General features: G+C 44.4%; 1 protein-coding gene across 2 annotated transcripts; it reads right to left on the reverse strand.

The window, feature by feature from the left end:
• Positions 1-6,261: 6,261 nt before the first annotated feature.
• Positions 6,262-14,877, reverse strand: GSTO1 (glutathione S-transferase omega 1). Of its 2 annotated transcripts, none has more exons than XM_054831168.1 (6): positions 14,440-14,877; positions 14,206-14,314; positions 12,781-13,003; positions 11,372-11,473; positions 8,461-8,567; positions 6,262-6,795 (listed from the first exon to the last, which is right to left on the reverse strand). In XM_054831168.1, exons 1-6 carry the CDS (start codon positions 14,471-14,473, stop codon positions 6,642-6,644), a joined length of 729 nt encoding a protein of 242 aa, XP_054687143.1. In that variant the 5' UTR covers positions 14,474-14,877; the 3' UTR covers positions 6,262-6,641. The 2 variants fall into 2 exon arrangements, with proteins under 2 accessions (XP_054687143.1, XP_054687144.1); XM_054831169.1 differs by having other exon boundaries at positions 14,499-14,763.
• Positions 14,878-15,204: the final 327 nt, after the last annotated feature.

A 15,204-nucleotide genomic window follows, 5' to 3' on the forward strand; every position in this document is an offset into this window, starting at 1 on the left:
GCTGAAATTGAATTACCCGCGTGGTACCTGACTTTTGGGAAAACTCAGAAAGGTCATGAAAAACTCGTGAATGCAAGTCCAGTCTGCATCCCTGGTCCCCAGCACAGTGACAGCGTTCACTGAACAGGTAACACTTGCAAATGCAATAAGCTGCCTTTTCCACAAGCACAAGAAAAAGATCTCCTTTCATATACTGCCTGGATACGTAACTGCTACATTGGGCAGTTCTTATGGATTTGACATGAAACACCTCTGTATTTCACATCCTTCATGGTAATCAGATACATAATTCTGATGTGTGGCTAATACTAAAGATCTGCAGACCTTAGAAAAATTGTTTTTTCCACACAGGAAGCCATTTCTGTTTCCCAGCTCTGCACAATATTGTTTTGCAACTATGAAAAGCAGGGTGATGTTTGTGTTGATACAAAATAGCACTTTTCAAACGTTAAATCAGGCAGGACAGTAAAGCCAGGAGAACAATTTGCAGCTAATAAATTATCTAATGACTTTTTACCACTTATGGAATATCCACAAGCAAGGACAGAATCTCCTTTATTTCAAGTAGGCAGAAACATCTGTGCTATAAAAAAGCAAGAGCAGCCTTAGAGGATATGGTGACCTGCAGGCAAACTAACATTAATTTGGTCAGGTAGCACTAGCAATAAAACTGGGAGCACTGGTCTCAGGACTGGATACTGCTCAGGATTTGTCCGCTTCTTGAGGTTTCATCCTCTCTGCTCAACTCTGTGTAACAGTTCTTTGCTTGCAGGTATAAAAGCTAACTCAGGACCATCCCCAAGTGCCACTAGCACAGTATCAGATAGGTGTCTTGTATTTATCTGGATTGTGTTTGTTTGGAAAGAAGATTTCTCAAGGTATTGATTCAGTGGCTCCAACCAAACTCTTGAGCTGTTCTACCCCTTCCAAGTAAGATTCCAGGCAGTCCTGCCTTTTTCTAAAATGATGAATTCATTGTGGCAACATAAACTAGGTTATTTTTAGCCAGTTTCCTATGCAGTCAGTGTGTACGTGCATGTGGGGAGGGGAGAAGAAGGTCTATCCCTTTATCTCCTGCCAAGTAACTTTTGAATCCATCAAACAACTTTAAGCAAATTTGGCAGATCGGCAGAGAGCTCAAATACTCAGCTCGAATAAATTTTAGGCAAGCAGGCAGATGGATAGAGGAAAGAGACTCTCATAATGCTGAGAAAGCACACAAGATCTTTTAAATGTCTCAAGTGCAGTAAAAGGCAGTTGGTACTCATACCTTCCTAGACGTGAAGAAATAAGCTGTGAGGAAACAGGACTGTTACTTCCGGTACTCTCAAAATGATCCACACAATTTTGTAGCAGAGCCTTGAGAGAAGAGGAAGAAGGCAAACAAACATATATTACTATCGTATCTATAAGACAAGTTTGATTCCAAAACTGAAACCTGAATAAGCCCATGCTGTGGATCAATTAATGTTACAGTGTTCTTCAAAGGAAACTTCATTTTCTAGTTATGCTATATTTAGGAGTGTCATCTTGGACTCCTCAGCTGCTAGAAGCAGAACCTCTGGCTGCAGAGCTTGAGGAACTCCATAGAGCAAAGCATTTCGGTCATTGTTTGCAGAGATACTGCCTTTGAATAAAGGTTCTGAGTTTTTAATTAATTATGAATATGTCTAGCTAAAACTAGAGCTTATCCAAAGTGTTAGAGAAGAAAAAAAAAAGAAAAAAGGATCAGCAATTTCTGTCTTGAAGGTGGTTATCTTAGCTTTATTGATCTGCTTTGAGGTGGCAGTGCAGGAGGTGCTGAGGTAAAACATTTAAATACAGCCCTCTCTGTGGCAGTTTTAAAAATTGTTCACAAGAATGAAGATTAAAACCCCAATGAAGTTCTTAAAAGTGTCTTAGGTGCTCTGCCAGAAAAGGAGTTTTAGATGCAACACAATCTTCAAATCCACCAACAGACCCACAGCCATTAATAGTCTCAACTCAGCAAAGACTTAATCATGTGTAAGGAGCCAAGATTAATTTCTGCCTGTATTGTGCCGCTTTCCAGAAGTGCCATGACACTTATAATGTCATTGGAAATCCAATTAGGCACCTTTCTGCAGATAGTCTAACATTCAGGATCCACCACAGTGCAACACAGGCCCAGCAAGCAGAGCTAGGCAGAACTAGGATCAGTGAAGCACATTGTTCACAGCCTGACTCATCAGTCACTTTATCTCCCCAGGTCTATCAAGACAGAAATTCATTATATTGCTCCTAACCTTCAGTCTTGCTCTCTAGCCCTCTGCTGGGAATCAAACTGCACAGAGGAATTTCGCAAATCCACAGGGAGATAGTACTTAGCTTGCTAACACGTTCCAGCTCTCATCCCTGCCACCTTGCACCAGGCAGGGCAGCCCTGGATGGTTCTTGTGCCTGTAAGCACAAGTGATGCATAATGACTCTGCCTGGCCTCCATCACACAGGTGTTCCCACAGGACAGAGGCATTTTGTGCTGTCAGCACAATATTCCTGCCAATTCACTTCACCTTCAGGGTTATCACATCATGTCAGTATTATGGTGCTCCTGTATGCAAAGCTAGAGAAAAGCAAGGCAGGTTTCTACCAATGGCCCCACACTGATGCTTTCCTGTCAGAGCCACACCTGGCATATCTTTGGAGGTGAAAAGTTTGATCCAGAGCAGAGATACACCAGCACAACACAGCCAAGCCACGTAAAGCATAGGAAGAGGAATTGAGAGGCACCAAGCCTGTGGGTTTGAAGGCACAGGTTATATTAGAGCTGTCTTCCCACAAGGAGAAACAGCTGATTGATCACCATGCCTTAGCTATTATAAGTAAGAGGAGACAGAGTCTGCTTCCAAGCCTAAACAAGCACAGAAAAGAGCTGTGTGATGAACGTAGAGGGGAAAAAACCAGCCACACTCCAACTTGTGTATTGGCCCAGAGTGCATTCTTGTTGACAGCTCCCTTCTGATGGTTTGAGTGACAGGAGGAAAGGCACAAAAGCATCCTTTGGGCAAGTAGGAAAGCATGCAGAGAATTGCGTGAAGGACAGTATTACAGCATACTGTCTCACTGTTGGTCCTCACTGATTCTTCAGGGGGTCTGAAGCTGACAGCTTTTTCCTCCTTTTCCCCCAGCCCTCCTATGCCTTTGCTGTGCAGCCACATAGGTGACTCATGCAAATGGTTTGCAGCTTACAGGCAACAGTCTGCTCCTTACTCAGCTTGTGGCTGTCCAGTGCCCCTTTTCTCAGCTCCATTTCCCCTTGAGAGATGGCTTTTACCATCAGCTTTGCCAAGACTGGTGGTTCTAAGACGCAAACCTGCAGCATGTGCTGTAACTGTCACAGACTGCCTCCAGTGCATCAGAAGATGGCTATGAATGGCACAGAACAGGCTCAGTACCTTGGTCCCTTAATACAAGCTGCATTCTGACTTCCTCCTGGACTCAGTGTCACTACACACTGCTAAACAGCTGTTACCCTCCACCCCAGACACAGCTGCATCTCACTGACAACTCCTGTTTTTGCAATTCAAAGTGTTTTAGGAGGGGAAAATCTTAACATCATCACATGGCATTACTAATTTACTCAGATAAATAAGCAGCTGCCATCCCTGTTGGCTTTGGACCAGCAGTAGAAAAGACTGCTTCCATCTTATAGAAATAGGGAATGATTTTGTAAAATTGCATCTGATCTCATGACATAAAGAGACTGCATTTTCATCAGCCATTCCCAAGTGAAATCAGTGTCCAAAGATCAGAGTGGTGAAATAATTGGGCTACTAGCAGGGAAAGGAGAGAAGATAAGAAACAGCCAGTTCTCAAACCTTGATAATGCAGGGGAACATTTCAGACGCAACGACAGTGGAAAACTGGGGAGAGCAGGCCCAAGATATGTAACACTGCCAACAACACACGCCTAGCACATGCACTCACACACAGCCAGGCACCTCTGATGAGCAGGACAGCTGTTAAATGAAGTATGGCAAGAAGCTGAGATTAAGTGAAACAGTAAGAAGCTGAGATTTCCTTTTCTCTTCCTTTTTAGTTGATTAGAAAAAGCAACAAAGCTGCAGGCATCTGTATGGAGTTCATACAAGTGTTTCCAGTGTCCCTAATATGTGACATTTGAGGCTTTTCAAACCACCATCTCCAGTTACTACCACTTCCAGCACAAGAACCACAGACCCTTCTAACACTTCCCTGGATAGACTCTTCCCAACAATTATCCCCAAGCAAGGGCCTTCTGTCACAGCCACAGTCCCATTCAACCAAGTTCCCACTTGACTTACCCAAAACTCAGCAAATCTTCCCAGATCCAATAGCCACCTCTCCCTCCATCTTGGCTCCCTTCTACCTTGCTCTTAGCTTCAATATAAGGGATCCTAACATGATAATGAAGAACAAGAGGCTGGACCACATCTTGCATTATGGTACCAACAACCATCTCAAGGACATCAGTAAAGATATAAGGATATGCTATAAATGCAGGACAGAATGAGGCCCAGTGCCTTGCTAATCTGAAGCATCTATCCATCACGCTCCTAAACTCACTGTTTTTACAAGACAGTGTTTTGGTTTTTTTTTAAACTTGTGCTGAGACACACAATAACAGGGAACAAAAAAAAAACCCCAACATTGTTTTGAAAAGCAGGAGCACCACCAATAACTTTCAAGGGCAAAATATGGAGTAGAAGGTGAGTAAATACAGTACTTGCTGTACAATCTGATCCACAGAAGACTTTAAGGACAGCTCTGACAAAAGGACAGAGCTGTTCATCTGCTTGATCCTTTCATTATTGACCTCCATCTTTTTCCTCTGTTGACCAAAACTGAAGATACATGTTTTCTTTTCTTGGCCTCTAAACTACTACGAAGTATCCTTTGCACCCATCCACTGTGAAAGGAGAGAGCCAGTCCATTCCATATAACTTTTCCTTTCCTTTGAAGACTGGGCCTAAGTGTTGCATATTCATTACCACATTACAAACACTTTGCCTGAGGCCTGCATTTCTTGGTGTGCTGTAATGAGTTCAGGACCCTGGCTGTCTGCCTGGGGATTTGGAACACTGATATTTAATAGTAAATTATAAGACAGAATATTTAATTTTACTTTTTTTGATGAAGTAGCATATTTATAATGGTACACTCTACAGCCACTAAATAAATATGGGGAGAGCACATATTTCTGTTCCGACACCACAGTCTCCAGGTTACCATAGTCTGGCCCTAGACAGTTTGGTTTTTGGATGCCAGTCTCTGCTCTTAACCCATTATTAACTCCCTAATGTCTCATCTCCCACTAGCATCCAATAATACACTGGAACAAACTGCAATGTATTCCTAGCATGTTTATAGAAGCCAACTTAGAGCCTGCGATATTAACAGCTTGAACAAGCCCTACACGAAGTAGAGCAGCTAATAAAACCAAAATGTTCTGCAGTTAATCCTTGGAAGTTTGCTGCTGAGATCCCACCAACACCACTTCAGGGATAGTGGCTTCATCAAGCTCAAACCCTGCTTTCATCTAATGAAACAGCCTAGATCCATGTCCACAGCTTTATGCTTCCTCTGGGTTCTCTAATGATGTACATGTACAGCATCAGATCTGGACTGGGAAATTTTTAAAGAATATCAGCATTCTGGAAGGAACAGCAGACTAATATTTCTCTAAGCAGCACCAGATGTGTTTAAAAGCCACAAAGATAAACAGGAGAGGAAAAACCTGCATAGTTTGAATTAAAACTAGTAAGAGCATAAACAATCCCCTCCAATAGCCACAAGCTGACAGACCAAGTTCCTGCTAATTCTTTTTCTTCATCATATCTTTCATATTTGCTTTCCTACTTGAAGTTACACAAACATGCACCTTCTCAGAGTTAGCGTGCTGGGGCAGAACATGTTAAAGGTAAGAAAAAGTTTAGTTCAGTTTTACTCCAGAAAAGCTCCAAGACACTAAGTTCCTCAATTACCAGGAAAACCATGAAGCACTACCTTCTGCTATGCTACTTTACCTCATTGCAATGGAAGACAGATAGGAACAGTCTTGTTTATCTCACGAGAACTGCCTCAGCACCACAGGAACCACAGCCCTGTGCTTGAACATACCGCTTTGCCTTATTTCTTTCTGCATGCTTATTCCCTGGAATTATGGCTAGTTTGGGTTGTTAGTGGTCTCCTCTCTGCACAACCAGTCCAGTGACTAATAGCTGCCTGGAAAGAGGAAGGAAAAAACTGTGTTTAAAGACAACATTGTTTGCTTTTTATTTATTTTCAAGACACCAGTATTACAATTTTTAAACCAAGTAACAGGGTCAGTTCAGGGACTGCCTCCCAGTAATGCCTGCAAAGAGGCCAGCGATAACAAAACATCACCTCTGAGTAAAGCCAGCACTTTCCTTCACACAATATACATGACCAGCAATGACTTTCCATCTCCTGCCTGAAGCCAGCACATCCTTCACCTGACAGGAAGGAGTTGAGTTCACAGATTTCTCAGCCTTTTCAGCATAGATTTATTCCCCATTATGAAATGCAACCACAGAAGAGCCCACACCAAATTACACTAGATCCCCACAGCTCACACTGAAAAGAAGCACTGACACTTAAGCAAGCATGTGCCTTATGGCACCTCAGAGCCCATAATCACATGCATCAGGGCTGTTCTTCAAATAGAGCTGGAGGTAATCTTTGAATGTCTGTGGGTCAGTCATTGTAGCCTTGACAGCAGGGTCCTCCTTCATGGCCTCCATCCAGCGTTGGAGCTTTGGGGTGTGACTCAAAGAGCTACAGGAAAAGGAAAGAGACTGAGTAACACAAATGGGAAACTTGGAGGGCATCAAGGAAGCAAAACAGCTTGAGCAGTTCTATTTTACTGCTTGTTTTGCTTTCTCCCTCCCAGTATGATGTTCAGCTTGGAGCAGGTGACAGAAATACATATCAGATCATAGAAGACAGATGAGCATTTGGAAAGTGAAAGAGTTCTTACAGAGCTTGTGCACTCCACAAAGCTGAGCAAAACCACAACTGAGCATTTACTATGAAGATATCAGCATGTTTTTGCTTACATTACCGCTGCTGCAAAAGACACAGCTCTTATTTATCATGTGCTCCGAGTTGAGGACAGAGGCTTGTGCATCACTGCCTCCCTCTGGAATGCTTTGTTAATGGTGATTCTTGAAGCAAATGCTGTGTGCAGTGCTTAAGTTCCCCTCCACAACCCACTAACCACTTCTCTCCTCTCTCTTGCATACCAACACAAGCTGTGCAGTTTGTACTACCCTGCAATCCAGCAGCCTAAAACACAGACACAGTCTATTGAGGAAACTGAGGATTCAACTAACAGACTAAATCCACAAATCCACTCAGACACATTTGGAAAAAACCCACACTTTGTGGCAAATTGAAAGTGTAACAGTGTAAATTGTTATTTTCATTCTTTTCTAGCAGATTGACCCAAGTACTTTGCATTACAATTTCCAAATCCCAAGTTTAGTTAATGCATAACTTCTCCAGGTAACTCCTAACCCTTACCCAGAAAGCATCTTTTCTTAACAAACAATGCTTCAGATCCTCAGTCGTTCAAAAACCTTAATGGCTCCAGACCTATGCTCCTTTATTGCTTGCAATATTTCCACTTCTAATCAAGGACCACACAGGAGACAAAGTAGGTCAGCAACCCATTAGTAAAGCTCTCATTTCACAGAGCCCGAAGTTTCAACGCTAAGGATTCCCTGCATCTTTCTTGTTCTTCAAGAACGGTTCAGGCACCAGACTGAGAGTAACTGTTCTATACTTATCTTCCACTTATATCGCCCACTTCCTCATGTAAGTTGACTCTTTAGTCCTGTTTTAGCCAGCTGTAAAATAGTTTTCCTTTGATACCATTTCCCCACATATTAATACAATACCAACATAACTGGAGCTGTTTAAGAATATAACAGACCAAGACTTTTATTTACATATAAAAAAATGCTATTACAACAGGAACAGATCTATTAGTTACAGCAAGGTAGGATACAGTTTACCCATCTCAAAACAAAAACACTCTCCTTTGTCAACTTAAGATTTCCAAAGAAGAGCAGAAGACTGCACTTCTAGTCTGAGGTTCTGGACCAAGAAATTTGAACCTAGGCCTCCATATCTCCATCCCCGTCAAATAAAGACCATTTCCATCTATGATGTTAGGGATGGAGAGAAAGTCCTGTATTTTGACCACTTCTTCCAGATCTGTCAAAATTATTTGGTAGGAAAACAGACCTGGTGAAACTTGTTTACAGAAGATCCCTGAACGACTCATCTCTCTTTTGAGAAGATGCTTCCCCCAAACTGTAACACAATACAAATTTTCATCAGCAGCCCCCAAGACTGGCCCATTGCTGCAGAGTGTACGCAAAGAATATTTATGCTGAGGCACTTCAGTACACACTAGAAGCTAGGCAACGTACTCACTCCTTCAGCTGGAATGGTTCCAGACGTTCAAACCACGGCCAGATCATGTAGTCAAGCATGGAGATTGAGTCTCCACCGTAAAACACAGTGTTGCGTTTGGACAGAATCTGTGAGGGGCGAGAGATGACAGTTGCCCTCAGAAGGAAAATTACCCCAACAGAACACTACAGTAACAAAAAGCCCACTTCATAGGGGAATACAGGCATACTGAAGGGATTAGACAGCAAATAATGGAGATCAGCACATTTCTCCTGTGCATGCAATATCTGGGGAGTCAGAGCCCGTCAGTAAAGCAGCTGTAGTATCAAGCTTAACTATTTCATACACTATCAGTCCAGCTCTTCTCCCGTGGTTCAAAAACTGTCACAAAATATTAATCATGAGCAAGTTGCAGTTTGTGCACAAACATTTTTGTTTCTGATACATTTCAAGTGCTGTGGTCATTCAAGTTTAACGTGCTTTAAGGAACCTCCACAGCTTGGTCTCTTCTTTCATTAAGACTACTCCCTCTGTTATCAGACACTTTGGCATTTTAAAGGTGGAATGAGAGCAATTTTACAAATATTTGTCTTATTGGAAATATACTCCTATGGCATTTACTCCCTGCCCCCTAACTGCCATGATCTAGTAGAAATTTTAAACCAGTCCTTCAGAAAGCATCAAGTTGTTTGAATTGCCAGGTGTCTGGCAGGATATAACCTTGCAGTTGCAGTCCCAGAGACAGGAACACAGCTCCCTCTGTTGGTAGCAGCAACCTAAATACAGAAGTGTTACTTCCCTTCTTGAGTATCTCTTGCAATAGGCCAAGTGAAATTTGCATGGCTCTGTTCCTTCCTCCCATCCTCAGCTGACGCTGCAAAATTCTTCAGAGTATAGTAAAACAGAGACACTGAAGAAACAGCAAGTATTTCAGAGCAGTAATAAAGCAGGAAGAAGGTTAATTCTTACTTTATGCTTACTAGATCTGTATTTCAGGGAAGTGAAACACACATGGCTACCCCCAAGAACTCATTTGTCATCTGCACTACTCCAGCATCAGCCTGATCAGACAGACAAGACTACCCCGAAAACAATTTTACTTTAACAACTCAGGGGGGTGGGGAAGCAGAACAGACAGGACTGTTAGAATTAGGAAAACACTAGAACGCTATTGGTAGTTTTGCAGCAGAAGAGAAATACCCTGGAGGAACACTTCTTGATCGAGTCAGACAAGCATTAATAGTGGCTGCTAAAGACACCGAAGAAATGGGCTCATGATAAAGGCAATTCCAACAAGCTGCTCAGACAAGCAAAGAACCACTAGTGACACAGACTGTGAAATTGCTAATACAGCAGAGCCACCTGACACTTCCTGGAGCTCTGCTGAAGTTGCAGTACACCACCATGGCAGATGATGGCTGTGTTGGGTTTGTGTGGCAAGGTTTTGGTAGCAGGGGGGGCTACAGGGGTGGCTTCTGTGAGAAGCTGCTAGAAGCTTCCCCTGTGTCTGATAGAGCCAATGCCAGCCGGCTCCAAGATGGACCTGCTGCTGGCCAAGGCCGAGCCAATCGGCACCTCTGTGATAACACATTTAAGAAGAAAAAAAACAGTTAGAGAGAGCTTTTGCAGCCAGAGAGAGGAGTGAGAAGGTGTAAGAAACTCTGCAGACACCAAGGTCAGTGAAGAAGGAGGGGGAGGAGGTGCTCCAGGCGCCGGAGCAGAGATCCCCCTGCAGCCCATGGTGAAGGCCATGGTGAGGCAGGCTGTCCCCCTGCAGCCCATGGAGGAAGGATGAGGGGGTGTAGAGATTCCACCTGCAGCCCGTGGAGGACCCCACGCCAGAGCAGGTGGAGGCACCTGAAGGAGGCTGTGGCCCATGGGAAGCCCACACTGGAGCAAGTTCCAGGCCGGACCTGTGGACCCATGAAGAGGGGAGCCCACACCAGAGCAGGTTTGCTGGCAGGACTTGTGACCCTGTGGGGGATCCCATGCTGGAGCAGTTTGCTCCTGAAGGTCTGCACCCTGTGAGAGGGACTCCATGCTGGAGCAGGGGAACAATGAGAGGAGTCCTCCCCCTGAGGATGAAGAAGCAGCAGAAACAATGTGTGATGAACTGACCTTAACCCCCATTCCTTGTCCCCCTGTGCCACTGAGGGGGGGAAGGTTGAAGCCGGGAGTGAAGTTGAGCCCGGGAAGATGGGAGGGGGGAAGTTTTTTTAAGAGTTGATTTTATTTTCTCATTCCTCTACTCTGTTTTGCCTAGTAATAAATTAGATGAATTCCCTCTCTAAGTTCGGTCTGTTTCTACTCGTGACAATAATTAGTGAGTGATCTCTCCCTGTCCTTATCTCGACCCACAAGCATTTTGTTATACCTTTTCTCCCCTGTTTGGTGAATGAGGGGAGTGAGAGAGCGGCTCTGGTACGCACCTGGCCTCCAGCCAGGGTCAACCCACCACAACGGCCCAGGGCTGGATTTCTGCAAGGGACAGATTACATTCTGCTTCCCCCCACAAACATAAGCTCTTGAATGAAAAACATTTCATTTCATCACCAGGGTATCTGTACTGGTTTCAGCAGAACTAGAGCACAGATGCTTTTCAGCAGCTCAGACTCCTCAGCCCTTGCTCTTAGAACATGCTGGAAGGCCTCCTTACATTTAAAGCAGAACAAAGATATCCAAGACAACAGCAGTCAGCTAGAATTCAAAAAACTTCACAAGTCCACACAGCCTTCATCATACAGATGAAGTTTAGTTTAGCTACTTGGAACTTATTCTAATGGTACTGTTATGCATCCTAGGCTGGGGAGAGCAAATGGAAAGATCATACATTGCTGTAACTACAAACTGAATGAGAAGAGATCTAGCTCAGGGCAGAGCATGAAAGAAAAAAGGGACTGGCAACCTGCTCATTATCACAAAATACTCTTACCTCTTCAAATTTGCCAAACTTTTCAGCAATCTCTGCTTCCAGCACCGTGGTGTCCTGTCCATCTTTGAGTGCCACAAAATATTTGAAAACTATGGGTGTTAGCTAAACAAAGGAAAGGATAAAATTTTTAATGTTCCTATGACAATAACACAAGCAAGTCACTCAGCTTAAGATGTTAGGACATTAAATGCAAGTTAAAGCTTAAAGATTTAACTTTAAAGAGTTAAAGTCCATTAATAAAAGTCTTTTATACTTCAGAAAAAGTAAGCAAAGGCTTAAAGGAAGAATGAATGCAAATACTAATGAATTATAGTCTTGTAATAAGAGAAGAACAATGAAAAGAAGGGCATGTTTGCCATTTGCACAAAATAGCAAAAAAAGTAGCAAGGTGTAGAGTGGTACTCTTTTTCCCAGTTACAAGTTTCTGAAATCAAAATGCACTTTAAACTATCAACGTTTAATGTACTCTAAGAAAGAGATATACAGCCCAGGATACAGACTTCTACAAACTTGTGCATTTTCTAATTTGGTAATTGCCAGAGAAATTAGCACAGTTTCCCAGTGGCCAAGCTTGACTAAATTATATTCTTAATAGCTCATCGACAAACATGTTTCGAAGATATTATCATTCATACAACCAATATTCAGTGCACGTTTCATTTCTTGAAACATGCTTCCCTGTAACCTTCTTCCCATCATGCCTGTTCAGAAAGGCCTGTTGTAAATATATCCTCCCTTCTATGTCCACATCTTTTTGCATCTTTCATTGCTTCCTCTCCTCTGCTGCCTCATACCCAAACTGACTTCTTTCACTTCCTAGACCCTTCAAAGCACGTGCTTGTATTATCTATGTTTAGGGTACAGAGAGGTTATTTCCAGTCAGCCACAGTGCCCACCTCCAACCTCTACCAAGAGCCAAAACCAGTCTCCTTACACAGGGCCCAGGTCTACAGCCACCTGCCATTTCCTACCCATGATTGTAGGCTCTTAGTCAGGCACTCTTCACATTCTGCATTCACACCGTCCTTCTTCCAGAAGGACTCGGACTGAAATACAGCAATTGTCACTGCCTAGGTCTCAATCATTCAGCCAGCTTGGTCCACCAACCTTTCCTCTATTGTAGGATACTCAAAATCTTGCCTCAGTCATATACACTGTCACAAGCTTGGCTGTATTTCCTGCATCTATCCCTTCACATGGCTTTCCCCAAGGGAATGCTGGGAGCCATTCATATGCACAGTGGTTTGTATGTGCTCACAACAAGAGACCCCAGATAATACTTTATTTATAATGGAGGTGTTATTTAAATGCTTTTCCCAGACACAAGACCTATCTAAAAGAATGAAACCAGCATTGGCAGCAGAGCTTACAGTCAAGAAACTCAATCCCACCCTGTGATCACACAGTACCTTTGAGAAGTGTTCCAGGAGCATCTTCTGAAAGGCTCGCTCATATGGGTCTGAAGGCATCAACTTCCTCCCTGGAAATGCTTCATCCAAATATTCACAAGTGATTGGGGACTCATAGATGAGCTGGCCCTTGCTGGTCTCCAGAACAGGAACCAGCCCAAAGGGATTCTTCTCAAAGAACCAGTCAGGTTTGTTCTTCAGATTGATGTTGATTACTTCGTGGCTAAAAGAGCAAAAGAAACAAGACCCAAACAGGTTCAGTTCTACTACAGCCCACTCCATACCATGATGAAACGCAGTCATTACACCTCAACAGCTACAGTACTTGAGAGGCTGAATCCTCCTTCCCCTGCTCTCCTTGTCTTCCCTGAAGTCCTTTGCAGGACTAACCATTTGACTCAGGGGGCACTGCCCTTTGCTGGAGAAAGTCAGCACTGACTTACAATGAGTTGTTCGTTAGACATGTGAACAATCTGGAAGTGCACCACAGAGACAGCCCCTACCATCATGTTAAAAACAAAGGTCAAGCTCAGAATGCAGCACATTTATCACATACAGGTTCAGGGACATTCTAAGAAAGAAGCATCCAATTGCAAATAAGCTACACCCCCACTGAGAAATGCAGTTGAACTTTAATCTGACCGTACACCAAAGAACAAATCAGGAGAGCATCCTACCTACTTACCTTCCCCACCTATGACCTCACATAGGTGTGCAGGGTAAAGGCAAAATAGATATTGATTAAAAAAACACACGGGAAACATGTCTGCGTTACATTAACGATGCATGTTATATGCTGTGCTGTATGTATGACCCCAGAAAATTCCTAGTAAGCCCAAAAGCCTGCTAAACACAGCTGAACCTTCAGAACAACTGAAAGGTTACCAGCAGATAACTACCTTGTTTAGGTAGCAATAAACTACCTCCAAAATCACTATAGTAAAACAAACCTCCCAGCTCCAAAAATCAGTCCAAAGACAGTAAAGAAAGACAAAATTAAACTGACCTGGAAGTTTTAGTGCACCTATTCTTTGGAAAAAAGATCCAAGAAATAAATAAATTAAAAAAACAAAACAAAACAAAAAAAACCCAACCCCTACGGATTTACTTTGGGCCTTTACATAATTGACTTCATACACAGACTACTTATCTCCCAGTTCAACAAGACAACCCTCCTCAGAAAAGTCTTAAGTTCAAGCTTTAGAGCAAAGTCACCCACAGAAACCTCTTTTCATCCATTTTTTTCGGGTATTTTTTTAATTAAAAGTCATTTATGATGCCCAGGCAAGAAGGGAAGCTTGAACCACCCGCTGCTCTGTGCAAACTCCCTGACCGCCACAGCATCGCGAGGTGTAGCGGCACCGGGGGAGGGGGACAACGGGGAGCCGCGCACCGCGCCGTACCGGCCCGCCGGGAAGGCCTCACCTGATGCCCTTGGCGCGGAGGACGAGGCGCGTCCTCTGAGCGAAGGGGCAGAAACGCATGCTGTAGAGCCGGATTACTCCCTCGGGCACAGGCCCTGGGGCCGCGCTGCCTGAGGAGAGAAAAAGAAAACCGTTCCGACCGTTACTCGCCCCGCACGAGCCGCTCCCTCCACAAGCCGCCCAGGCCCGGCTGAGCCGATACGGCAGACAGCCCGCTTCCCTGGACGGCGCTTACCCTTGCCCAGGCTGCGAGAGTGATCGCCCGCCATCACGCTATACTGTGCCGTGCCGTACCGCGTTATGCTGTGTTATGCCGTGCCCCAACGCACCGCCCTCCCCAATGCCGGCCCCGCTCGCCGCGGGGCCCGGGAGGAGGGCGGGAACCGCCAACCCTCAGCGGGGTGCGTGGAGAGCCAGCCACGCGGGAGGGCCTGCCTGCCGGCCTGCCTCCCTCAGGGGTTGTCGGCACCCTGCCTCAGGTGCCTGGCACCCACAGAGAGGTGAAAGTTTGGGTTTGAGTGGGAGGAGCGTCGTGCACCCCAATGGTCCCTCCTTGAGCTGACTGTCCTCCCCACCGGAGATGCTGCGCCGCTCCCTGGGACTAGCACTATTAAGCTGCTCTTAATGCTGTCTTCTTTGTAACCGCAGCATAACCCCCCCGAGCTGACACTCCCGTTTAAAGGCAAACCTATGCCAAAACTCCACCCCGTATGCCTTTTTTTTTTTCCCAAGCAGTGCCCCCAGCAGCTGGTGAGGCACCAGGCCTTCCTCTGCTTCCCTCACTGTCTCCTCCCTGGAGAGAGCTTCCTGGGCCAGGCCTTCTCCCACTACAGCAGCACTGCATCCCCTATTGCCCTTCAAAATCCAATCCAATCCCACCTTGAGGATAACAAGGAGAGTTACTCTTTCCTGCAGCTATTCTGCTTCATGAAGAGAACCCAAGAGGATACAATAGATGGCTAACAGATAAGGGGTGCAGCAAATGTTAAATTTAATTTAG

This window comes from Grus americana, chromosome 7 (assembly GCF_028858705.1).
Source record: "Grus americana isolate bGruAme1 chromosome 7, bGruAme1.mat, whole genome shotgun sequence".
In the NCBI taxonomy this organism is placed as follows: domain Eukaryota; kingdom Metazoa; phylum Chordata; class Aves; order Gruiformes; family Gruidae; genus Grus; species Grus americana.